Here is a 27,629-nt window from a genome sequence, read left to right as displayed (position 1 = left end):
TAATTAAGCATTAGACCTATATGAGGCATTCATCAGATCCCTGAAATCTACCACCTTCCTGAGGTGATAAAGGTCAGCTTGGTCCCCTGAATTACTTGGTCATCTCTGAGCCACCAGAAACCTTCTAGCTTTTGAATGTTCTTGTTGAATGGACTCTCTCCCACATGGACTTCTAGAGAAGCCCTTGATCTCTTCCAGCTCAGCAGCCCTCTCCTGTCCTCTTCTGGACACACTATGTCATTGCAGCCCTGCAGGTCTGGGTCACTGCACTAACTTCATTAACACACTGAGCAGTCTGTTGTAACTAAAGCAAATGCTGATGTTCAAGTTGAATGAGTCCTTGTCCCTGGACCTCAAAGTGCACGTGCTGGAAAGAGAAACGAGTGAAGACATTAGACTCCAGTGGATTCCTTCTAATGAGTGGCTATGGGAGGGAAAAGAGGGACCTCTAAGTCTTTTGGGGTGTTGGGAATACATGTCTGCCCAAAGGAACTGCAGGCGTGAATCTGGCCAAGAACCACAGTAGCATGGCTGAGTAGAGGTATATATACTAAGGGCCCCAACTGGCAAGAGTGACGATTGGCTTGTCAGAACATGAAATGACAGACTTCATCCTGAAAACTCAGATCATTACGTTTTGCCTTAATATTCTTTCTTGTGAACAAAAGGTCATAAGTCATTTTTTTAATGTATACCTGGACCAAATAGTAATTGAGTACAGATGTTTTTAAGGAAGTAGTAAAAAGAATTTTGTTTTAAAATTCCAGAAGTCCTTGAGTATTACAGCACCTACTATAATTTAGATTACAGGTAAACAAGTTGTGTACTAACCAAGTATCTTACCTTGATATGTGCGCTACAGACTTTTTCAGCCCAAAAGCTATTTTAAAAGAAAGAGTAAATAATTCATATAACTGTCTGTTAAACTTGTCTTTTTGTTATCGTGATAGATAAGGACTTGATACAATTATCTGTGTTTAGATTATTTAATTCTTAAAAAGAATATAGTTATAATTCAAGCAGAATCAAAATTTCAGTAAGAAATAATTTAAAAACTCATTTGCCCAGAAATTGTCAAAAGGTCTCATGGAAAAATTAAGATCTGAACTAGGAAGAGAGTTTAGACCCTAGTTACCAAAACTTGAGAAACACCTGGAAATAGTTTTCAAAGTCTCTCTGCTCAGCCTACACCCCAGATCAATTCACCATGAATCTCTGGGGGTGGGATGCAGGCATGTTTTTAGAAGTTTCTCCAGCTAGCTCCATCCAGTGTGTAGTCAAGTCTTGCAAACCAATGGTTTTAGACAAATATATAACAACGTAATTAAATTTTATCAGTGGACCCAAACTAATCAAGAAAATACTTTGACTTTTCAATTACCTGTCTAGCGCTGGTTAGCAAAATCATTACTATGGCAGTGAGAATAGTAATGTACCACAAAGACCTAAGTCAAAACGTAACAAAGCTGAACTAGGACAAGGATTGTTTTTGTATATTTTAATGACCCCATTTTAATAAATTAATAGTAACATTAGCAACTACATTTGCTACGAATTATTGTAGTCTTGTTCTTAAGAAAGCAAATTAAAAAGGCAGATGCGTGTTAAGTATTTCTGAACTTGTTCACATTTGAGGACTTGTAATCATAATTACTTGTATGATTTCCCCTTTTGCATACACATTTTCCTGGTAGAACAGGACATCAGAGGAGAAGATAACTTGTTGAAATGACTCCAATACAGTGGAACAAGAACAGTCCTGGGAGTTGGCTACATGACCCCTCAGACCCTCCCTTTCCAATTATAGTTATCCAATTGAGAATTCTGTGGGCAACTTGGAACTTTAATGGACACTAGTAATGACCCCAACTTGTGAGATACATGTAAAATTTTTATATTTTGTTTTTATTTCTACAGAAAAGAAGAACAAACATATCAAAAAAGTCCATTTCCCAATGGTTAAATGTATCGTGAAAAACACATTAACAAAGAAAAACTAACCTAACTTCAAGGATACAACTGCTGTGAATTCAAGAGGCATAACCAAAACTACAGAAAAAGTGAGTGCTTTCATAATTTACAACTGTTAATAAGTCTTAAACTTTGAGATTTAACAAACTCGTGCAACCCTCACCAATAGCAGTATCAGTAAATAACCTTCTAAACAATACAAATGGATAAACATGGTCACATTATCAGGTTAAGTGCAAAAAATCTTATCTTGCTTCCATGGTTGCAACCATAAGTCTCCTGAACTCTTCAGAGCACAAAAATCAAGCAGCACACATATCAACAAATGTTTACATGCTGTATATATTCTGTATGTTGTTAAATCTAAGAAGCCATCAACTGTAAGATGCAGCCTAATTCAGAGATGTCACAATGTGAAAAAAAAATGTGTCTCAGGATCAAAAGTATGGCATGTGTATGTATCCTTAAAAAATGAGATGTAAAAGGGAATATGTGAGTACATGTATTGATTCATTTGATAAAAAGACACTAATCTTACTACATAATATTTTGAGTTTCCACAATTAGTGTGGCAAAATACAAATGCCAGAACATTTGAGACTTTTTGTAGTTAAGCTTCTCGTTATTGTTTTTCTTTATAGGAACAGGAATAATCTGAAGGTATTTTCAACCAAACTACCGGTAAACAGAAAACCTGTTATATATAAATTATCCTCTATTTTGGTAATAGATCAAATACTGTATTGGTGAAAATAAATAGGTAACAAAAAACATACTTTATTTCCATGTTTGCTATCAGACCCCACATGTGTTTATAATGCAGTATACTTGACAAACAAACTGAAACCCAACGTGCCAATGCGAACGATTTCAGATTATACTTGTTAGTTTTTCTTAACAAAAATGGAAACAACACACTGCTAGGTACACAGAAACATGATTTTGCTCTAAAGAATGAATTGTTGTGAGAGGCAAGTGCTTCCTAACAGGTTTCTAGTGTCATATAATAGTGTGCTATAAGTGTATCATATATTAGATTATGTAAAAGTATTATTTTGTATTTTCCAAGTCTAACCATAAAGTCTCTTAAATCAGAGACAAAACCAAACAAAGTAACCAAAAACATTAAGATATACTGACAGTCTTATTCCCAAGTATGACAGAAGAGTACAAATACATTGTTTTCTTTCTTTCCTTTTTTATTAAGAATACTTCTTGGGTTTTTGTTTGTTTGTTTTTTTGGCATTTTATAGTCAGTGTCCATTGGCTCCTTCTGAGAGTATCCGTGAAGGTTCAGTAAATTTTGCAGTGAACAAGTAAAACAGGGCTGGTGTGGGCACCAAAGCCAAAAGGGGTAAATCTTGCTCGAGTTTATCAACTCTGGAAATGGAGATTATTCCATAGGCATGAAGTAACCAGTGGCTGAAGAGAACAATGAGTCTTTTCTTCCTAACCAGGAGATCATAGCAGTTCTATATAATTTTATAAAAGAAAGAAAAGAGAAATACAGATTATCCGGATGAATCAGCTAGATAATGTATTAAGATGTGTTATTTGTTTTCATACAAAATCATAACCTCAGAATCATAAAATGTTTGAGCTAAAAAGGTCCTAAGAAATCACTCACTCCAGCCACTGCACTCTACAGACGGGAAAACTGAGGCTTCCTACGCCACGCAAGCACTCAAGAGGCAGCAAGGACAGGAGCCCATGTCTCTAAGTTCAAGTTTACACCACCATTCAACCCTGGGAACCCTAGTTTCTTCTGGCAGACATGGCATGAAGGGAACTCCACGTCATGGGCCTTCTTCCTGCCCTGATCCCCTGCAGCTGAGTCTACAGGTGAAAAATAGGAGGTACATACACCCAAGTGCCTTAAGCTCTAGCATTCCTGGAGTCTGCTGCTTGGATACTCAAAAGGGAGCAGAAAGGACATGCGACTACTCTAATTTCCATTTAATCTTTAATACAGCTCCATAATGTGCAGAAATTACAAGGAACAAATTATTAGAAAAGTAATATCTAAATGCGCTAATAATAAACATACTAAAATGTGATTTGCATTAGGTTACCAACTTTCTCTTCCTAAATGGCTCATCAACTCACCTAAAGCTATCTTTTCCTGACGCAGCTCCCTATTTCTGACTTATGGATAGACTGCTAATTGAAGTACATGAGGAATGTTTCATATAGGAGAGATTCCCAGGCACAGAGAAACAAGTTTCGAACTAATATAACGACTATCTACAGTAGTCATGCGTAGTAAACAAAAATTTTAAAACTTCATTTTATTCAAATATCCAATCATTTCCCCTCTCAAATCCTTCCCTAGAGTTGATAAATGTGCCCAAACTAATTTATCTTCTTTGATTAAACATATTGCAATGTTGATTAAAGATGACAGTGAAGAAAAGAGGATAGTATACATATGGAAACATTTGAATGATCACCACAAAATAGTCTGTCTAGTTCCTCTACTATTATTCTACCTAAGTCTTTTCCTGTCGCTCTCACTAATTTAACACAAAAAGGAGCATCAGCAGCGAGCGCGCTGAAATAGTTAACAACTTACTTCCTCTGGGTTGAGCTTTTTTGATGTTATAACAACTTACTTCCTCTGGGTTGAGCTTTTTTGATGTTAAGAATTATGAGAAAGCCCGTGTCAACCATCGTGGGCAGCTGAAGACAGTGCACAGGCACTAGATTGGCAAGGATACGATGGAAGACGACTAAGGCACTTTTATTCCTTTCGAGTGCAGCCTCACAATAAAGAGTTCGAACAGTGGCTTTCCACTGAAATACTAAAAAGTTAGAGGCACTAAATGGACATCTACAAACAGAAACAGTGTCAGAATTAATGTTCGTATTCATGTGATTTCCAAATTACCAAAATATTATAGATATGAGAGGGCAAAAGGAAACATCCAGAATCAAGAAAATAAAATTGGGGACAAAATATAGAAGGGTGGAGAATGTACAACAGAATTATTGATGATGGTATTGCCACTGTGACATAAGGTGTAAAATTCGTTCTATATACAATCATGCATTTTTATGTTTCCCTCAAAGTGGTGTTAATAAGTTTCAACATCTCAATAATTAAATATTTTCTATGGGTAAATTATGTGAAATGATTTTTTCCCCTCCAAAACACTGGATAGTGGAGCCTGACTAATCCACTAATTTCTCAGGAAAATCAAGTCCAGTATACAACCTTTCATAAACATAACCACTGAGCTAAAAGCTACTGACTGAGTGACATCAATGAGCCAAGAATAGCTAAATCAGTTGTACCATGTCATATCATTTATACTGTGGTCCTATTCAATTGTCAAATCTATTTAAAAAATCTTTAACAAAGGAAAAAAGACGTCCTACCTCTATTTCGGAAGCCGACATGTACACAGCCAGAGTAACCAAAGATAATACCAATATGATATATGGGAAGGCATAATCTGAAAAGCAAACATTCGTATAATGTTGAAAATTAAGCACATTTTCTGAATAAGCTATCAAAATAAAAACTGCAAACAGTATAATTCTCACCATAATTGAAAACTTTCTCAACCAGTTCTGTGAGGGACTTTTAAGCTTTATTGCCCAAAGGCGGCGTCAGTAAGCTTTTTCTGTAAAGGGCCAGAGAGGAAATGTCTTTGGCTTCGCACTACACAGTCTCTGTTGCCATTACCCAGCTCCGCAGCTGGAGTGGGGAATGTACACGGTGTGGATACACTGCATGAAGGGGTGACTCATGCCCCAGGGATGGAGAGGGACAGTGGATTTCATCTCACTACTCAGAAAGGCTCGCAATTTAAAACTTATGAATTGTTTAATTCTGGAATTTTCCATTTCATGTTTTCGGACCACTGTTGACTGCAGGTAATTGCAACCATGGAATGTGAAACCGTGACAAGGGGGGGACTGATGTACTTCAAATACGGTACAGTAATAATAGTTTAAGTAAAACTTTTTTTCTTAAACAATGCCACCTTTCTCTTTATAGCACACTACAACAAATGGACAAATTGAGAAAAAATACCTTGTATTATTTCTTGTGTAATTATTTTTAAACAATTCACTTCAGTTTATGAAACCGTTAATCATTCTATACTGCAGTGAAATCCATTTGGAACAATTTCTAATGTTAATTCAGGATGCAGAAGCCAGAAATTCTGAATTATCTATAAAGGCCAGATTCCAACTTACTAAATAACTGAATGCCTTGTTTGACATTTAGAACTTTTATTTCATAGGCAGTGATTAACTCCTCAACCAGCCATTCCAAAAAAAAAAAAAAAATCACACTTAATTTATGAATAACTGAAAAACTGTTGCTAATGAAACAAATTTAAGGTCTGGTAGTAAACAGCCTAAGGTGAAAAGGAGGAAGAGGAAGTTCTTAACAAGGCCCAAACGTGAGGAGTAGGTGGTCCTGGCTCATGGCAGGATTTAGAGTGGTCTTATTCTAGGTCTCAAACAATTTGAGATTTTGAGCCAGTAGGTCTGGTGGTGGCATCTGGCAATCTGCATTTTAGTGCCTGGTCGTTCAGATGCAGACGACACTGAAAAACTGGCTTCAATAATACTTCCAAGCAGGCAAAAGTCTGTCACGGACATCTTCCTAATAATTCCCAGGGTCTCTCTCCCTACACCCCAGTATCTGAAACTACCAGAAGTCTCTTGCTGCTCTACTTTGCTCAGACTTTTATATTCCCTTGTTATAGACTGAGTGTTTGTGCCTCCCCAAATTCTCTGCTGACATCCCAACGCCCCATGTGATGGTATTTGGAGGTGGGGCCTTTGGGAGATGATTAGGTCATGAGGAAGGGAGCCCTCCTGAATGCAATTAGTGTCCTTGTAGAAGGGACCCCAGAGCTCTCCTGCCACACAAGGACACAGTGAGCTCTCTGCTGGCACCTTCCTCTTGAACTTCCCATTCTACAGAACTGGGAGAAAAAATTTCTTGTTTGAACACCCGCTACAAATCAAAACTTACCTACTTTCTTTTTTTTTCAACATCATCATATTACGAGTTGGTATGATGCCCTGTGTGATTAATCTCAGTGGACAGCATAGGTTTGTACGTAGTGCAAATGAATAATAACTCCTCACTCCTCCCTGTGTGAATGTGTTTTGAGTATGCTCTGAAGACACTCAGTGTGGGAAAAGGCGTTTTTCAAAAAGGCAGCTACGATGAAGGAAGCAAGTGTCTGCAGTCTCCTTGGATTAATTTACCAAACCCCTGCCTAGCCTCCAATGTCCTCTTCCCTTGGTCTTACTCTCAAAGCACAACCTTCATCTTGATCCAAATTCATTACCAAGCTATGACTTGCATAATGATGCCCAGTCTTGCCTGGTTCTTTTAGGCCAGAAGGCTTGCCCTCCGTACGCTGTGGACTACATGTAAAAGATGGTCTCTAACATCCTTACAATGGTCAATGTCACATTTTCAAAGTATCACGCTATGTTCTCTCAGCTACCTGTAGCTTTCCTAGTAGCACATGAGCCCGTTAACATCAACTTTTTCTTATTCTTCTTTTGAGTCATGGTTCAGTCTAAATGGTTGCTGAACAAAGGAATGAGTGGCTATATTAAAATAAAGAATATGATGAAGATTCTTTTACTGTATCTAAAATATTTCATAAAGGAACTTAGAAATCTAAGACCTTACTTAATGGTAACTAGCATACATTATCAAGAGTAATTTCCATATATTGTATGCAAAAACCAGTTTTTGTTTTCTAATTTATACTCAAGTTTTAAAAATCTTCCTATTTAGGTTATAAGTTTCAAATACAAAGTATTCTCTAAATAGAAATCAGTTTTGATTAGCTGCCCTGATTTCTTGAGGATATCTATTCCATCCCAAGAAACCCATGATTTTTTTAATAAGGCTTATTATATGTTTCAGCTATATATATATATATATTGTTGAAGCTACATATATATACATATATATATGTATATAGCTTCATATATATATATATATATATATATATATATATATATGGTTTATTTGCAAGGATTAAAAAAAAGAACTATTTTAAAAAGCCCCATAATTATACTCAGAGAAAATATTGTTTATCACATACAATAATAAATATATTAGATTGACTTTACCCATCAAACTTACATAAAAGGCCTCCGCCAACTGCCTGAAGCACAGTTAAAATTGGGAAGAAATAAAGTGCAGCATAAATACTTTTGAACCGGTCGGACTTCCCTAAGCCACAGGCAATCTTCTTTACCAAAAGAGGTCGGAGCAGCATCATTAACACCAAACAGAAGGCGTAATAGATAAATACAATGGTGTAGCTGTAAAATCAAATAAGGAAGTGCATTATCAAAAATATTTTTAAAAATATTTTATCATCGATCATTTAAATCAAAGATCCTATACAAGGTTTAAAAAAATATATTAAATCTACCCATTAAATATTCATATTGGTGAAAGGTGAGCCAAAAAGACTCCTACACGCTGCTGCAAAGTGCATGCTGGTTCCTCTCTAGGAGGCAGTGTGGAAATGTGTATCCACAATCGTAAAAATGTTTATATCCTTTGATCCAGCAATGTTATTAGGTTGGTGCAAAAGTAATTGCGATTTAAAAGGTTAAAAATAACTGCAAAAACTGCACCAACATACTTGTAGAAATTTATCAAAGGGAAATAATTGGGATATATAAAACACTTTACAAACAGAGGTTTTATTAGATCACATAATAAAGAAAACTTGGGAAGAAAATAAACATTCAACAACAGAAAACTGATTACATTTTATAGTACATTCATGCTGGACTACCATGCTGCCATTATTTCATTAATTGAAGCAGAGGGTATAGCTCTATGAAATCAATAGAGGACACATCAGCCTTTTATATATAAATGGTAGTCATATATATGTACATACAGAGAAAGACAAAGAGATACAGAGAGAGACTATATACACATGAAGTAAATAATTTGTAGTCCTTAAAAGTAGGCAGGTGGAAAAGAGATTCGTATCTTTATATCTGGATCTTATTATTTTTTTGAATTTTTATAAAAGTTTATTTGAGCCATACTGATGACATATGCCGGGGAGCAACATATGAAATGCTGCCCTGGATCTTATTTTTTTTAAATTACCTTTTTACGTATGTATTTTTGATGCTTAGTACTATTAATAACTTGCTCAAAAAGGGCGATTTCACCGAGCATAATATGTGATGAAAACTTGCTATAAGAACATAAATACCAGATTCCTCTATTATACCTTTACCAAGAAAACCACATCAAATGAACACTAACAATTTACAGAAATGCAAAAAATGAAGTAGTCTGGAATAATAAAGAATCTTACGAATTTGGTATTTTTAAAACAAAACATTCCGATGGAAATGACAAACATTTATTTGGGGAAAAAACCCAAAAAAACAAAAAAGAAAGAACATTAACCCAAGCACTTGAATAATTCCAGCTACTATTAGGTGCTTCCTATATGTAAGGCACTGCACTGTATCTGATATGTACACATTTATTTATCACACTGAGGTCCAGTCATTTTCATAGCTGGATAATATTCTACCACGTGACCATTCCATCGTTTGTCCATTCTGCTTTGTTAAATATGTTGCAAATGTCTTCCTCTCAGTTTGTGGGCTGAATTTTCACTTTCTTTATTATTTATTTTTATAAATGGATGTTCTAAATTTTAATATAGTTGGCTTTATCAATTTCTTTTTTATTTCTGGCAGTAGTGGCATGATCTCCTTGTAAGGGATCATCATTCCCATTTTACCAATGGGAAAACTGAGTTACAAGAAGCTCTTAACATGCTCCAGTTAACGCAACAACTAACAGACCTAGGATTCAAACTCAAGCCTGTTTTTAGCTCCAAAGTCCATGCTCTTTTCCTGTATACCAGATATTGCTTCTTTGTTGCTTATCAAGAAGGTTTTCATTATAACTCCCTTTTTAAGAAACATATATGGCTTATTTTATAAGTGTTTATACACACTTCAACACCAACACAAAAAACTTTCACTTTTATTATACCGAGATGTATTTTTATTTCCTCCTGCCAGGTCAGGTATCCCTTAAGAGAAGAAAATCATTTCTGTATATCTCCCCCCAGTGCCTAGAAGACATTTTACAATGCTCAACCAATCTGTTGACACTAAGCGATGTCTATAATTATCATTTTTCAACAAATAATCTTAAGTCTAAGTAAATACTTACAGTGGGTAGACAGCTTCATGAGTACAGTGCACTGTGGTAACGTAATCTGGACTTGGGTTGTAAAGCATTGTGTACCAATCAGAAAGCATCAATACTCGACAGGAACGGATATAAAGAACACCGACTGGATCACTCACAAGTAAGGTGATAATAGCTGCCATACTGCATTCCAATAACGCAGTGATGTGTTGGAAAAGTGCACTGGAACTAGTAAAAAAACGGAATCACATTACCAGAAAATTTTTAGTGCTAACTGGTTTTTAATAAAATTTGAATATGATTCAAGATACAAATTCTAAAAAGAAATTTTAACTGATAAATCCTGAAACTAAAAATATTCTAAGTAGGTAGTACAGATACATATTATAGCTTCTCATTCTATGCTCTGCATCTCTTATTTTCTATCTCCTCTGTGCTGCCTTCGGTTATTTCTTTGTACATATATTTTTTCTAATTCACTAATTCTATCTTTAATTGTTTATTCTGCTAATTGAACTACCACTTTTTTAAATTCTGACAAGCATAAATTTTCATGTCTAAAAGTTCCTTTTTTTTTTTTTTAACCAAATCTATTTGTTCTTTCCTAATACTCTCTTATTGACTGGAGATTCTTGTGACTGCATCCTTTATTTCTTTAAGTATTATAAAGATAAGAGTTATATATTCTGTAAATAAAAGTCCACTATACCTAGTCCTTTAGGATCATAAAAATATATTGTTTGTTATGACTACCAACTCTCAGTCATAGCGCTGATTTTATTTACTAATCACAGATTATGATCCTAATGAACAAGAGAGTCTTATGGGCCTAACTTGAGAATGGGGAAGCTTTCCAGCAAAGAGGATCTACTGCTTTTCACGGCAGCCATGCCCACCACTACCATTCCTCTAGGCTTAGCAATGGCTGCCCATGATTCAGCATCCAAATAGTACTGTTGCTCTCGGCAATTAACCTCAGGCAACCCTCCCATCCCTAGTCAGGCCCCAGCTCAGGGGGGATTTGTTTGTTTTCTGAAAAAGAAGAGTCTTGGAGCGCTCCCTTAACTCCAGTGAGACCAGCAATGTCTTTAATAGTATATCTTTCACAGACTTCAGTTATTTCATGCAGGAAGATCACTTGGAGCTCCTAATTAGCCCATGTCATTGGAAGGAGAACTCCAGTACCATGTTACACAGATGAAAACACTGAACACACAAAGAAACATTTACACTTTCATACTGTATGATCCACTCTTTTGCTTATCGAATTCATATTTTTAGAAGCAAAATTCCAACCTTATCCTTTCTTGCCATTGTTTTAACCTTCTTACTGATCTCTTTCCCATCACGCTCCCTTTCAATCCATCTGCAGTCAACCACGTAATGTTTACAAAATGAAATCTGATGCTAAAATTCCCCTTATTACACTACTTCAGTGAGGCCCATCTGCCTTTCAGGAGAAACAGTCCTCAGAAGCATTATCTTCCCCATCTCCTGGCCATGCTAAATTACTTTCTTAACGCCCCACACGTGAGCACGTTTCACACTCCACCTCAAAACACATTCCCTCATCTGGCAAACTGTACCCTTCAACATCAGCTCTGGGGCTATCCCCAGGTCTTACGCACATTTCCTAAGATTCCCCAGCCTCTTTATATCCTGGACTCATTTAGTCCTTGTTTCCCACAGCACCGTCAGCTCTCATTTTGTGACTATACTGAACTCTTTCTCCGCCTCTATACTTTTGCACATCTTTCCCCTTATGTCTGACAGACTCTGTCTTCAATTCTTCTATCAAAAACTACTCATTTTTCAAAGTCCAGCTTAAAGTCAGCTTTTTCTTCTGTGACACTGCCCTATTTGAGAAGGCAAAACTAATTTCTTCCTTCTTCATGCAGCCTCAAAACTCTACATACCTCTATCATAGAACCTCACACATACTGTGCACGTGTGCCTATCTCCTCCGCTGGACTGCGAGCGCCTACACTTCAGTCATCTCTGAATCCCGCAACCTAGTCTAGCACCTGGCACATTGCAGAAACATCCCTAAAGATTGTCAAATGAGTCTATTTAAAAAGTTATAAAGTATGTAAATACAAATTACATAACAATCACAGTTTCTGACTACATTGTATAAAAATATGCTATTTCTGCCTATCTCTGCCCTGACTTGAAAGAAAAACAAACTTAATACTAAACGCTGGGGAAGGCAAGGAAAGTTTTGATTATTATGTAGCCCGTGCATTCTCAGTAGGTGATACCACTCTCAAGGAGGCCAGAACTGGTCCTTGGGGATAAAACACTCTTACACTTTTTTATATATGAAGTACATATATACATACACTACATAAACCCATAAACAGTATGTCTGTGATATTAAAATTTCATGGGGTAGATAGAATTAGGGGGAAAAGGTATTTATAAAGGCTCTTTAAGGTGCCAGTGAAAAAGAGGTTGAGAAACACTGGTCTAGCCTCAGACAGTAGGCTCCTGCTTCTTCATCTTCTAAACATAAAACATAGTGCTCAATAAATGTTTGTTGATGTAATGTGTTAGTATAAGTTTTCATAATTAAGTTGCAGCTATACCATTTTAACTACATTATACTAGATTAATAGTATTAAACTACAAAGCATTTGTTCTAGAACAATAAACTTTGTTGTCATAAGCAATTTTTTGTAGAAAACTAATAAAGATTATAATTGGGAAATTAAAAAAATACTCCTTCAAGATCATTTAGAGTAAAATAGATATAATATACTTCCCTTAATAATTACTGAGGCATGCCCTATCTTTTAAGTTTTCTTGCCACAATGTAATCAGAATATAAAGCAAAAACATGTTTACTGTTTTTAAAACAACAGAAATACAATTACTTGATAAAGTCTTCTAACTGATAATTATTCCAACATCAGTCCATCCAGATATATTCAAAGTGCTAACCTCTTTTTCCCCGAGTACCACTCAATGAAGAACCAGTGTAAGACAAGAGGAAGCATAGCCATAAATCCAAGATAGAGCCAATCATAAAGTTCTGGAGACTCGGTACAAGGCTGACAATATTTCTGTGCATTTGTTCTCTGTCCTCTTGGACACACCTATAATATGTAAAAATGATATTCTATGTACAGATATTATTTTAGAACATCAACACCCCGCCAAAACATCATTCTATAAGATGTCCCATTTCTGGTTAAACATGTTTACATGTACATCTTTTAGAAATAAAAAAGAGAAAGCGTAAGTAAAATAAAAAGAAATCTACATTGTATTTGCCTATCTCTGTATAATGCTCCTAAAGGATTCCTTTTACTAAGTTACTAAAATAGTTCATTAATGTTACATAAAAAACCTAGTTATTAACATCATATAAAAATAATTGCAAAGAAGTGTTCTGGAGTTGTAATGTTAACTTACTTGGATGTCCAAGTCACTGTACTATATCATTAATAAAATGAATAATTTTTACAATTATTATAAAATGTTTTAAAAATACTTAATAACTGTGACTGTCAAGAGAGCTGTATTACAAACAATGCAACACAAAAATTTTATTAATGCCTCCACATTCTTTTATAAATTAACGAGTAGACTGAAGGAAAGAGATATTCTACATGTGAAAATACTTCAAAACCAAAAAGATTTTACAAATGACATAACACGCAACATTAAGACTTACCCCACATTCTCCATATATTTCAGTTGAGCCATTTTTAAATAACAGGGTCTTCCCACAGTAAAGTCCAAGGCATGCTGGTTGAATATCGACAGCTTTTTAAAAACAAATGCCAGTACAGTAATATCTTTTGTGATTATAAAAAATAATGCAATAATAGTTGAAGCACTTGGCAGAAATATCTCGACACAGTTTCAAGTAAAGAATTATAATGACAAAAGTCTTGATGCATTTTAAAAACTAAATTTCTCCTTTTACATTGTGACACTGCAGAAAGTTACACTGGAACCTTGTTAGTACCGTTTCTTATGATTCAGGTCCTCAACCAACAAAGCAGGATCTATTCCCAGAACTCAAAGCCTCACCTGGCAAGCCTCCAATGGCTCCAGCCAGCCATTGGTCTAGACTTCCGAAATTCCATTGTTTTTCAATAAGAGAGAATCACTTATTATAAGAGAATCTTATTATAAGAGAATCACTACTTTCTATTTTGCTCAGTCAGGATATTCAGTGTGCATACGCACACATGTGCCCCACCGCATCAACAATCTATTTTCACCTTTTTTTACAATAGAACACATTTTAATACCAGAAAGCAGAAAGGACATAATTTCAGAATAAAGGGCAAGCCTTTAAGGTAAATAAATTCACCTTTATAAAAAGCTTATTACATTGTCCTAATTTCTGTCATTTTTATAGAGGACAGGTGAAAATTTCATCAAGGCTGTCACTGGCCCACTGGCCAATATTTGGACACCACTGCCTTGGAATCAACACCCGATCTCAAGGCTTGAGGAAAATAAAAAGCAACTTGTTATACAAAAAACTCTGGGCCTACAGATTGTCTTTGACCTCATCAACAGGTAGAAGTTACTGAAGGAGGATTTTTTTCATCAGTGACATGTTTCCCTTCCTTCAAGGATTCATTCATTCCGTGAACACGCGTGGTCAGATTCCACTGGTTAGGACCAGGAAAGGTCCGCAGAGGAACATGGCCCAGTCCTTGCCCTGAAGGAACCTACAACCTAGTATGGAACAAATCCAACACAACTGGGGTCAACTGTGAATTAACTTGAAAAATTACACATTTTAGGAATATTCCTGAACAATCACTTCCCAAATTCGTCACGAATTCAATCTAGAGACTGCCTGGTCCACACAGTGTCCTTTCTCCTTTCAAAATCGAGTAGACTTTTGATTTCTTTCTCCTCGTGTCGCTGAGAAAAAACAGAAATAGCACCGACTAAAATGCCTCATTTAATATTTTCGCTTTTATCAAATTTCTGATTTTTTAAAAAAATCCACGGGCTTCTTCTTTACCTTATTTGGCGCTTATTTTTGCACCAATCGTAATTACAATGTTCTAAACCGATAGATGGAAAGGGTTTCAGATTTTCTTTGAGAAGGCAGAAGTTAAAGAACTGGAAGCTTCTTCTGCACGAGCTTTGCATCGAGTAGATGCTGCTTAATAAATACATTGGCGTGTAAACAACGCCAAGTTTCTCACACCCACGGCCTGAAAAACCAGTATGAGAAATTGAAAACTAGGATAAAGTGAAAGTAACCGCTTCTCGTCGAGCAAACAACACGCTGCCTCCGTGTCCGTTCCCTTTCCCCTTTCGTTGCCAGTAGCAAACGAGAGCTAAAACTTTTGACTATTTTTGTGCAACCATCTTGCCCCTTTGTGAAGGGCCCTATATATACATTTACGTGTGATGCCGAAGGAGACAATAGTTAGGAGGCGAATTAGGTTCGGCTTCCTTTACTGTTTTTCTGCACTTTACATTTTGAAGTCAATCCTCACGAATGTTAAACAAAGGTATCGAAACAGACTGACGTGATGTTTCAAACAGAACAACAAAGGCCTGGCACTTCCCCGAGCGCGCAGCCGGCCTCCCCTCTGCAGCCCCGGGAGCCGAGCCCACCCCGGTCCCGGGAAGGTCTCGGGCCCGGCCCGAGGGTGGGTGGGAGCAAGGGACGAGGATGAACCACTACCCGGAGGCCGCCCGCCGGGGCCGCGCCCAGAGCCGGCAGCGTAGGGAAGCGGGGACTGAGACAAACGCTTCCCCGAGCTCCGGTGACCACTCACCCATTGGCCGCTTGTAAGTTTCCCTGGAGATGCTCCAGGATCAGCCGACCCCGCCGCAGCGCCCGGACATCCGGGCCACAAGCTGCTTCAGCGGCTCCGCCTCCCGGTCACCCGGGAGGCCACTCGGAAGCCCCGCCCCTGCCTCGCGCGTCCTCGTCTAGGCTCCGAGGCCCCGCCCCCTGAGGCAGCCTGGCGTCCCGTCCTTCTCCCGCTGAGTGCGGGCTCGGGATTTAAAGCGCGCGCTGCGAAGCGGTGGTCGAGTTCCTGGACAAGGACGATGGAGACCACGCTGGCTCTGCCCCAGCTGCCACCGCACGACCCGAGGACGCCGGCGTTGTCAGTGGTGGACATGCACACGGGAGGCGAGCCCCTGCGCATCGTGCTGGCGGGGTGTCCGGAGGTGTCGGGCCCCACGTTGCTGGCCAAGAGGCGCTACATGCGCCAGCACCTTGACCACGTGCGGCGACGGCTTATGTTCGAGCCCCGGGGCCACCGGGACATGTACGGGGCCGTGCTGGTGCCCAGCGAGCTGCCAGACGCGCACTTGGGCGTCCTGTTCCTACACAACGAGGGCTACAGTTCCATGTGCGGCCACGCCGTGCTGGCGCTGGGCCGCTTTGCGCTGGACTTCGGACTGGTGCGAGCGCCCTCTGCCGTCGCCGGCGAGGTCCGCGTCAACATCCACTGCCCGTGCGGCCTGGTGGCCGCCTTCGTGGAGTGCGAGGGCGGCCGCAGCCGCGGTCCGGTGCGCTTCCACAGCGTCCCGGCCTTCGCGCTGGCCACAGGTAACCGGCGGGACCCTCCCTGCCCAGCCCTAAACTAACTACACTAACTTTCTGGCTGAATCCACGCCACACAACTAACCCAAACCACAGCCTTTGCAATCAATAAAAAGGTAATTCTAAATCACTGCGAATGTGTGTCAGCATCTTAGCCCTACGGATTTGTGCAGTGTATGCAATTCAATTATCACGCAGCTCTATCCGCCTGTGGTCTTGAGAGAGCCTTGGAAGTACAGAATTCCGCATTTCTTTTACTCATCGCTTCGTTACCTACTCGTCAGGCATTCCTAGAGATTTTATGGTTGGATAAAACAAGGTCCGCTAGAGTCAAAGATCAAAGAACAGCCAATCTACTGGCTCAGAATACCCTCGCTAGACGAATTATTTTCCCCTGACAAGTTACTAAATACAAATTACTAAAATTCATCTGTAAAAAGTGCTTCCCCACTTCTTGGGGTAAGAATTAAATGAGAATGAACTAAGCAATTTATAAATTGTGGAGATACGATGTTGCTGCTCTTACTTAAAAACAGGAACAGACATTGCCTGAGTTCAAATCCTGACAACCCCACAAAGCTGTGCAACCTTAGTCAAGTTACTTAACCTCTCTGTGCGTATGCTTCATTTTAAATCTCATTGAGGTTATTTTTGTGTGTGAGGATTAAGTGAGAGTATGTAATGCACTACTACTTAGAATATATATGTATATATGTATATATTCCTACAGAATATGTAGGGTTGCTAGTTTAGAGTTGTCTAGGTAACCTGCAAAGTATTCAAAAGGTTTTGGCAGGTTCCCTAGCACAGAGCCTGTATGTCATGTTAAACAGCTGTCTGTAACTACTTTTATCCTTACTTGGAGGTCCCTCTAAAGGGCTGAATTCTTTCGGTGAGGATTCGTTAGTAATCATGACTGGAAGTGAGTGGGAGCTAATTTATCCAGCCAAGATAGGGTTATTACCTCTTTTCCTATCTTCAAGCCATTAGAATAATTCTGTTAGTTCAATCTTGATCCTCCTCAAGGATCTGGATTCCGGATTAGCTTGATTATAAATGATGCCATAATAGCCCAGGCATTTGTTAGTCTTAGACCAACCTCGGGCAGCTGAAACACTCAAGTTGATGAAGAATGCCACTTGGGAAATTGATACCACTCCCCTTTAAGAGAGAACAGTGAGTGTCACATCCACATAGGGAGGACACTTGAGGGAGACAGGAGTTTATGTTTAGGATTGCATCTTAAAAACCTCAACTATTTAAGTAGCTTGGCTACCCAGGCCACCCCAGCAGCAGATGGAAAGCACTCTATGTTTTGTGGGAAATGACATCTGGCGGTGGGGACACCAACTACCTCAGTGCAGGGTGGTTAGCGCAGCCATCCGGGCAAACACAGTAGTTCCTGAGAGCATCACTGTGTGACTGCAATAATCAATGGGCATTAATGGTAACTTGGAGTCATTAGGAAAATGAAATCCTAAATACTTACAAAGACGCAAAAGAGGTGGACTGACAGTGTTCAATCAAGATCACTGCTCTGCCCCTCTCCATCTTGGTGACCTCGTGATTCTATTCCTCAGTGTCATCATTGAGGATGTAAAATGATGACAACAGTACCCACCTCAGGATTGCTGAGTCCATCTCCACTCCACCTGCTAAAATGAAAACTCCTGAGTTATGTTCACTGTATTCAAATGCTAGAACAGTAGGTAGTCAATATTTGTCGAATGAGTAACTAAAATGAAATTTTGAGAATATGCTGATTGACGTGTAAATATTTGATCGTCTGGAGTCCTATTCCCATTGGAAATTAAACTTTTGGCTTTAATACTAACATTGCCAAGCACTCCCCACACATTATCACATGGAATTCTCAAAAGAACCCTTCTGGGAGGGAACAGCAATTCTGTTTTACAAATGAGGACACCAAAGCCACACTTAGCTTAGCTCATTTCTGTCTAATTCCTCATCTTTCATTAAACATGCTTTCCATGTTCCACCAGCATCCAGATAAAGACCGTTTTCATTCAGTTTTGCGTTTAAGTTCCACAGGAATGTTTTACTCGTTTGATGATAAATTTGCTGTGTTTTGACACATCTGATGTAAAAAGGGCTTTGTGGGCTAGCCTGTAACTGGTACCTTTGTATGAGTGCAAACTCAGGAATACAAGAAATATATTTTATTTTTCAGAATTTAGTTTCTGAATTTGAGACCCCCACCCTGTCGTATTGGTTGACTTAGCCTCATCCGTCCATGTGCTGCCCCTTTCCCTGACATAAATGTGAGCAAAGTTTTCTGAAAAGAGCCAGGGCCTCGGAGAAGAGGGCCTTTTGGTCCTCAGCTTGCACAGGTAACCGGGGAAGCATCATTTGCCCTATTCGTGTGGCCCCTGCCCGGCCCTGGCCTCCACCTCCCTTCCTTGTGGCTGCCTCTGTCACACCCCAAAGCCTCACGTGGAGCTATGAGGAAGTCCACACGGATCCTCTGCCCTTGGGACCTTCAGCCTCTTCTCAGTCCACAGGAAATTTCACTGCTCACAGATTTCTCTCTTCAGGATACTCCTTTGCCAACAAATCTCTTTCCCCTGAGATCTTAGGTTTCCATAACCTGCTTTCTCCCCTGCCATATGCCTCTCCCAGAGGCTGTGATCACCAAGCCCACTTGAATTGGGGAGGAGGAAGAGAGGAAAATGGGAGACGGGGGAAAATAGGTTTAATGTCCCAAAATATCATCCAGCTCCATTCATTTGGAAATACAATTTCAGGATTTCAAACAACTGACCTTCAAGTGAAACTTTGGGTTTGTTGGAGACTTAAATTAAATACTCAAATGCAAAAGGATACTGCAAAGATCAGTGATTCTACAATGGCTTTATTCTGAGTATTTGTCTGCATGATACTTTCATGAGATGAAAATACATAAATGAGTAAGTGTTTGGATATAATATATAGGAAAAATCTTTTTTTTTAAATTTTATTTTGACATTAGAGCTAAAGAAAACCAATTCGTGACTAGGATCCCCAATCCTCACTATTTCAAACCATTCCTAGTAGTCTGAGAGGGGACCTACATTTTCCTTCATAGTTTTCACACATTGATGTCCCCGGGTTTTCCCTCTCTCTGCCTCTATGATGTTTCCTAGAAAAGATCCTAAGAATAGTTAACAAATATGTATGTATGATTGAGGAAAAACATGGCATTCAAATGTTGTATGTCTTATACCAGGGGTGTCCAAACTTTTTTCAATGTTTTTCACCATGGGCCATATGCAGTAAAATACACAAACAGCCAGGCCACTCACTCGAGGTGAAGTACTATTGCCTCACGTGGTTTATTTAAGTAAACTAAGTATATTTTTGGAGTTTGCTGCGGGCCAATTAAAAATGGATTGCGGGCCGCAGTTGGCCCGCGGGGGGCAGTTTGGACACCCCTGTCTTATACAAACATCAAGTTAAAAATAGAAAGATGCACATAGCTGAAGGTCTATTATTATTTACCTGATGCTTACTCATTTTGAAGATGGATTTTTGTTTCATTCCTTTTCATGATAGGAAGAAGCACCCCCAAAAAATATACATATTAAAAATTCTATAAATTTTATTACTGAAATACTAAAACAAACTTATTCTCAAACACATCTTTTTTAGATCTCTCAGTGGAAGTTCCCGGTCATGGAAAGGTGGTGGTGGACATTGCATTTGGTGGCGCATTTTATGCATTTGTTAGCGCTAAAAAGTTAGGACTCGATGTTTGTTCTTCAAAGACAAGGGAACTTGTGGATGCAGCAAGTGCAGTGACAGAAGCAGTGAAAGCTCAGGTCAGTACAATCACTGCCATCATAACAAAAGCCTTCTTCTGTGGCATGGAAATTACATATCTATACAGAGAATGAAATATTTATATATTTAAATTATTAGTTGTACTATGAATAGGGTACTGGTTGGAATCTTAGGCTCTAGAGAAAGACTACTTGTGAGTTCTACCTTTGCCACATGTAACTTTTGTAATCTTGGACAAGTTATATAAGGTCCATGTGCCTCAGTTTTCCATCTGTAAAATGGAAATTATGAAATACCTGCTTTGTAGGGTGTTATAAGAATGAAGTCAGGACTTGGAATAGTGCCTGGCCCATAATAAATGTTCAATAATAACTATTATTAACTTTAATAATACACATATACTAATGTAATTTGTGGTTATTTAAAATATAGTAAATGTATCATAGTATTCCACTAATTTGACCTGCATATGCTTTGCTATATGTGGTCATCCTAAAAAACTTGAAAGTAATGAATGTAAAGGTAAAATATAGCTTACAAAATAGATTTCATTAAATCTGATCAGATTTTCTCTTATTTCACAGAGAACAATAATTCCTAACTATTCTTATATTGCTGTATATTGAATTTTTCCTATATTGCTAAGAAGTTAAGTAAGTACTCAAGCAACTCTAGTTTTGGCTTGGGGAAACTATTCTGATAAAATCAGTTTAGAAAATAAGTCTAGACTATTCTTTCATTTCTAACACCAGTCTGCCATTTTACCTTGAATTTGGGATCTATAAATAAAACTCTATATACAGTATTTGAATGTTTTAGTATATAAAAATATAATTATTCTAAGTAAAAAAAATTGTGAAAGATAGTATCTAATGTACTTGTACTAATAATTACTTATTCATAATTAATAATTATTTATGGCCCTATTTAACATACCTGAGGCTTTACTTTATATATACTTTATATATAATTTATATATTAGGTTGGTGCAAAAGTAATTTGTGGTTTTTGCAATTATTTTTAACCTTTTAAACTGCAATTACTTTTGTACCAACTTAAAATATACTTTATATATAACTTAAATAACAAAATGAAAATATATACTATATCCCTGTTCTAAATTATCATTTTTCCTGTACTGTCAATACCAATATGGAGAATTAGTTTATCAAAGTAACTTTTGAAGCTTTGAATTTATGTCAGTTTTCGGTTCCATTAAGCAGATAGCTAATAGTTTGAGTTAACAATTAGCATAAAATAATTTCACCTTATTTTTAATAAAATTAAGAGGAAAAGGCATCCTTTTCTTAATAGAAGGAGTAATTTTGAACTTTTTATTGAAATTTGAACTTCTTACCCAAGTTGCTAAGGGTGGATATTGAGGAGGAGGGATTCTGAAAAAAATTTGAGGAAAAGTTCTGTTAGGGATAAATCAGGCAATAGAACTACTTCGTGAATTTCTGACCATTTATACTGCTGAATGAAAGGAAAAGGCCATGGGCGTGGGGGGGGGAGGGAGCTGGAGTTAATATAAATTAATCTTCATTCATTCATTCTTTTAACATTTACCAAGAACTTACTGTATGTCAGATACTATGCTGGATGCTGGAGACCCAAAGGAAGAACAGAGCCCACCTTCAAGGAGCTCAGCCTAGTGGGGGGAGCATAGCTGTGACTAGTGTGATGCTGGAATGGTGCTCGAGTGGAGGTGGGGCATAGGGGCTTTAGGACAACAGAGAACAAAGATCCAATATGCAGGCCTCTTTAACTTGGTTGCAGGTGGAGTCTTTGGATTTTAAGAATCCAAATCTATTCAACTGCTCTAAAAGACGGGTCAGTGGCAATAGAATGTACTGTGAGGATGCACGTGGCAGTGCATTACAGTAATCTCAAACTATCAGATGTTACAGAAATCCAGGAAAAGTTATACAACCAGACCTCCTGAGAACAGGAAGCACTGCACATTTGGGCCTGACCATGCTTTCCCACTATGTGACTTAGCTACCCGGTCAGTGAGTGCCTGCTTTGCTCTGTGTGTATCTGCTGCCTTTCACGATACCAGCTGCCTTCATCCTTTACATCTTTTTTGTTCATCCCATTGTTTCTCTTGCCTAATAGCTCCTGTATCCTTCTAACTTTTGCTTGCTCATGACCTCTCACCATCCTCGTGTCTATCAGAGGTATTCATAGATACTCATTGCTTGATTTTTCTGTATTATCCCCTTTACGCTCCTGAGAGTGAGGTTATGATTACTTCCTCCTCCTCCTCTTTGAACAGCTACAGCCAACCTGGGAATGGGTTATCCTGGGGTCAGTGATTCAGAGTGTGGTGTTTGGAGTATGTGTGTATCAAACAGGACTGTTCCTTTAGTAAAAGGAATGTTCAGGGCAACTTCCTTTAAAAAGACTAAAAATTATGGTATAATCGCAACTTCCACTAAAATTGTGTTTATACATCTAGACAAAGACATAATTTCTAGTATTTAGTGCCTGGACCCAAAAGGTATTTTAAAAATGATAAAGATGGAAAAGTTATGTCTAAGAGTGCCCCACATGTTATTTAAAAGAAATTTGGATCAAAATATTTACATGCGGTTGATAATTATTTGTTGTTTGCAGTTTAAAATTACTCATCCTGATAGTGAAGACCTTGCCTTTCTATATGGAACTATATTAACAGATGGAAAAGATTCTTATAGTGAGGAACCAACCACCAACATCTGTGTGTTTGCAGATGAACAGGTATTAAAACTAATTTTTAGGCACAAAACCCAGGCAATACGGAATTCGAACCCTGTGAACATGCTCACCTTCATTTATGCTGAAACAGGTTGACAGAAGTCCTACCGGCTCAGGAGTGACAGCCCGAATTGCCTTGCAGTATCACAAAGGGCTTCTAGGTCTGAACCAGACCAGAGCCTTTAAAAGCAGTGCAACTGGCTCAGTGTTCACAGGGAAGGCTGTGAGGGTGAGTGACACTTTTAGCTTCTCGTTTGTAAATGTGTTACTTTTGAGACTGAAGAGGTATGTGTTGGCTGGTAAGTTCCTTCACTTAGCACTCAGAACTTTAAAACAGGCCTGTAAAAATGTCTGTTCAACTAGGATATTGGTTCTCAAAGTATAGTTTGGGAACCCCTGGGGGTCCCCAGGATCCTTTCCCTGGGTCCACTAGGTCAACCCTATATTCATAATAATATTAAGACATTATTTGCTTTTCACTTTGTTCTCTCACAAGTGTACAGTGTAGTTCTCCAGAGGCTATATGATGTGTGATATCCTGATATCCCAACTGACTGCATGCGGAAGCAGATATGAGAATCTAGTTGTCTTCTGTTAAGCCAGGCATTAAAGGGGTTTGAAACTATGTAAAACAATTCCATTTCTCTCAATAAATTTCTTTTTTGGGGGGTAGATACTTTCACAAAAATTTGTTATTTACATTAACATGTAATGGGTTTATTATTTTTTAAATGAATTAGTAAACAAATATCTTTAATATCTACCAAATATCTTTAATATCTACCAAAACAGTAGATATAACCTACATAAACAAAAACTGTTTTTTTGATGTCCTCAAATCTTAAGGTATAAAGGAGTCCTGAGACCAAAATGTTTGAGAACCATTAAATTAGGGTTTGGGTTTTTTTGCTGTTGTTTTTATTCTATATGTGTGTTTCATTTTATATGATAAGATGTAAAAGTTGCGGAAAGTAGAACTTTTGTGATGGAATCAAATTTTAAACGGGCTAACAGCTAATTAATGAACTTACTCATAGGAGTAAATGAAATCTACTGCAGGTGATGAATTTACATCTAGTAAATGAATCTACTCATAAAGAGTCCCTTAACATAGCAAACAATCTAGCCTAATCAACATTTTTATATCCTAATATAGCTGTTTGTAAAGTTTGGTTTTCCTGAATATTGAATTTTCTTTAAGTTAGGGATTCCTATATAATACAGTGATCTTACGAGATACTAAACCATTTGTGTTGTATGCAAAAATTTGGAATACATTGTCTTCAAGTCTGAGATTTAAGATAAAATAATAATCTACAACATTTATTGGGTGCTTCACTATGTGTCATGTGTCAGTTTCCAAGCTAAGCACTTTATTCGCATACAGACTAATTCTCCCAAGAATCCTAGGAGTCAGTACTGTTATCATCCTTTTTTAACAGATGATAGATATAGTGGAGCATTAGAGAGTTTAGGTCATTTGCCAGAGGTCCAACAGTGCGTAATGGAGCCAGCTTAGGAACATGGTCTCTCCGAGCAGACCCCACGCTGCTAGGCATTACTATATTGCTATTAGACAAAGCAAGTTTTCAATGAGGCTTTATATTATAGCAGCTTTACAAAAAGATAATAAAATTACTGTACCCTAACCTAATAACTGACATTTTACCTAAAGCTGCAGTTATTCTCATTTTTAGTATATGTGCTGCCGAAGCGAGCACTATTCTCATTTTTAAAAATTAGAAAATAAAAAGATACTCTGTAGTTAAGATGTGAAGTTATTTCTTTTATAGTTATTATCATACTTGTCAGAATATCTTCACTTGCACTGCTCTCCTTCCCTCTCTCTGGGCTCTTCCAGGCTCTCTGATAGTAACTTCCCTGCCCCAGCTCCTTTCCCTGTCCTTCCATTTAGGGGTCCCCAGCATTTTATCCTTAACTTCCCTCTCATCTGATCTGCAATTTGACACCACTGGGCAATTTCACCCACCAATAAAGCTTCAGCTCTCAACCACCTGCTGTCTCAGCCACCTGCTGTGGCTCCCAAAACTTCTTTCCCACTGTGCCTACCCTGGCCTTCTCTCCAGAGTCTAACACTTGTATTCTTGAAACGATTATCCCAGAGATATCACAACTCAGCTTGTTAAAAAGCCTGCCTTTTCTCCCTCCCTCCCTTCCTAAATGTGCCTTTCCTGTCTCATTCCCCATCGAGCTTCACGTCCAAGCTAGAAGCTATGATCATATTTAACTTATTCCCATTCCTCACCTCCCACATACATCAGTCCCCAGGCTTGTCAATTCTACCTCCAAAATATCTCTATATTTTGTTCTTATCCTTACTGAAAACTACCCTAGTGACTCTAGATTCAATCAGTGAATTAAGGTTACCTCTTAACAGGATTCTGAGTATCTAGTTTCTTTCCTCTCTAATTTGTTCCCCACATTACAGCTAAACTTATCTAAAACACAAATCTGATCAGGTTGCTTTTGTTTCATTGTCTATTTGATTAACTCTTGGGTTTTCTTTAAAATGATAAAAATCAAGAATACAACTTTTAGGCCAGATACAATATGACTGCAGTATTTTGATATTGTACTCCTTTCAACGTCATTTTTCAGGAAGCAAACTGTGGTGATTTTCATGGTGTTATTGTGGAGGTATCCGGACAATCCCATTACACAGGTACAGCAAGTTTTATAATAGAAGACGACGACCCACTGAGGGATGGATTTCTTCTCAAGTGACTTCTTTGACTTTTAAGGGCTTTCTTTTTAAAGCAATTATTATCTTTAAGTAATTACTCTGAATTATGTGGAAATCTTTATCTAAATTGTACATGTAAGCCAACTTCCATTCTTTATAAAATTTTATATAGTACACTGTGGCTAGTCATTATACCTCATATTTGTATATATATTTTTAGTTCTTAACAAATCAGGTAAAATTAAAACCTTAGTTCTCATTACTTTTAAAATATTACTTTATGGTAATTACTATAACATTTGGTTTTAAAATGCTCTTTGAATAATCACTTGAATTGTAGCCCTTATATCAATGACTCTTACAGGTTCATTATTTTCGTCTTCCAGTTTTGAGTGAAATAATGCCCTCTCTCTAAGCGGGATGTAAGAGAGATGGATTATTATAAAGTACTCACCACTCAGCGTAGCCCGGGAAGGAGTGGGGCAGGTCAGCTTCTTTGGGTACATGTTGTTATAGTTGCTGCCGGGATGTTCTCTGTGCTGCAAAGCCCAGCTCCTGTCCCAAGGAACTGAAGTCTCATAAACTGATGTGAGAAGACCAACTTCTAATCAGACTTTTGATATATCTTTAAGGCTCTATGAAAGGGATTGTATATTGCATTATTGAAATAAAGGGACACAGTAGAGATCAATCAATCACTACAGTAGGACGAGTCTCATACTGTACCAACTACTTGCCAGGTCCATTTAAATCATGAAAGAAATGTTAACTATTGGCATTCTTGAGACTGTTAACAAAATTCATCATTATCAGTCATTATAAGATGAAGTATTAAAAAATTATTCAAGAGGCAGCCGGATGGTCAATTGTTTAGAGCGCGAGCTCTGAACAACACGGTTGCCGGTTCGGTTCCCGCATGGGATGGTGGGCTGTGCCCCTTGAAAATGGCAACTGGACTTGGAGCTGAGCTGCGCCCTCCACAATTAGATTGAAGGACAACGACTTGGAGCTGATGGGCCTGGAGAAACACACTGTGCCCCAATACTCCCTAATAAAATTTATTTAAAAATTATTCAATATGTGATGCTCTCAATATTCAGTCCTTTTGTGAGATAAGAAATAACTGTATTTATTTTCTGAGCATACAGAAATGAGCTAATTCATTTTAATTGGCTTTGTCATCCAGCAAGTCTGTAGACCCAGTTATTTGGTCTGTGATTGAATTACCTGACCAAAGTGAAGGGCTAAAAAGTTAATGTTCTTGATTTCCCTATTAATTACACAAACACTTATGTTTTCTATTCATTCTCTATCAAATTCTGTGGTAAAGAAATCACTTATCCAACAATGATAAGTGACTAACTTACTAATGACTAAGAAATTTTCTACAGATTAGGGAGATTTGCAGTCTTTGTTTAAAAATAAAAACAGACCACTATTTTCTCTCCAAATTTCACAAGTCATATGGATTTGGGGAAAAAAAGATGCATAGTTTAAAAGTTACATTTTATAGTATTTTACAATGTGACACACACACACACACACACACACACACACACACACACCCCTTCTATTTTAATGAAGTACACCATGGAATGTGTGTTATTATCACATGGCTACCAAGAGCAGAAAGTTTTTAATCAGTGATGTTGTTAGAATTATCAGCACATGATAATAAAAACCAGACTGACTTT

The 27,629-nt window shown here is 37.9% G+C and overlaps 3 protein-coding genes across 5 annotated transcripts in view; 2 read left to right on the top strand and 1 right to left on the bottom strand.

Annotated features, from left to right (window-relative positions):
• The window catches only part of CCDC175 (coiled-coil domain containing 175), a 51,756-nt gene extending 49,703 nt beyond the window's left edge, over positions 1-2,053 (top strand). Inside the window, exon 19 of the mRNA XM_081048974.1 lies at positions 1,918-2,053. Within this exon, the coding sequence (XP_080905100.1) occupies positions 1,918-2,000 (83 nt within the window). The 3' untranslated portion in view covers positions 2,001-2,053. The remainder of the gene's footprint in view (positions 1-1,917) is intronic.
• JKAMP (JNK1/MAPK8 associated membrane protein) lies at positions 1,885-16,526 on the bottom strand. 3 transcript variants are annotated; one of them, XM_081049974.1, is made up of 7 exons: positions 15,934-16,526; positions 13,848-13,921; positions 13,112-13,266; positions 10,190-10,396; positions 8,105-8,286; positions 5,350-5,426; positions 1,885-3,443 (listed from the first exon to the last, which is right to left on the bottom strand). In XM_081049974.1, the coding sequence occupies exons 1-7, from the start codon at positions 15,935-15,937 to the stop codon at positions 3,225-3,227; spliced, it is 918 nt and encodes a 305-aa protein (XP_080906100.1). In that variant the 5' UTR covers positions 15,938-16,526; the 3' UTR covers positions 1,885-3,224. The 3 variants fall into 3 exon arrangements, with proteins under 3 accessions (XP_080906100.1, XP_080906099.1, XP_080906101.1); XM_081049973.1 differs by having other exon boundaries at positions 13,848-13,939; positions 15,934-16,041; XM_081049975.1 differs by having other exon boundaries at positions 13,848-13,971; positions 15,934-16,031.
• L3HYPDH (trans-L-3-hydroxyproline dehydratase) lies at positions 16,121-27,629 on the top strand. The gene is made up of 5 exons (XM_081049972.1): positions 16,121-16,718; positions 20,361-20,530; positions 23,112-23,234; positions 23,323-23,460; positions 25,851-27,629. The coding sequence occupies exons 1-5, from the start codon at positions 16,211-16,213 to the stop codon at positions 25,974-25,976; spliced, it is 1,065 nt and encodes a 354-aa protein (XP_080906098.1). The 5' UTR covers positions 16,121-16,210; the 3' UTR covers positions 25,977-27,629.

The sequence above is a fragment of the Rhinolophus hipposideros genome (genome assembly GCF_964194185.1).
Source record: "Rhinolophus hipposideros genome assembly, chromosome: 5".
NCBI classification, from domain to species: Eukaryota; Metazoa; Chordata; class Mammalia; order Chiroptera; family Rhinolophidae; genus Rhinolophus; species Rhinolophus hipposideros.
Note: the sequence above shows the minus strand (reverse complement) of the source record. Positions and strands in the feature narration are given on the sequence as shown.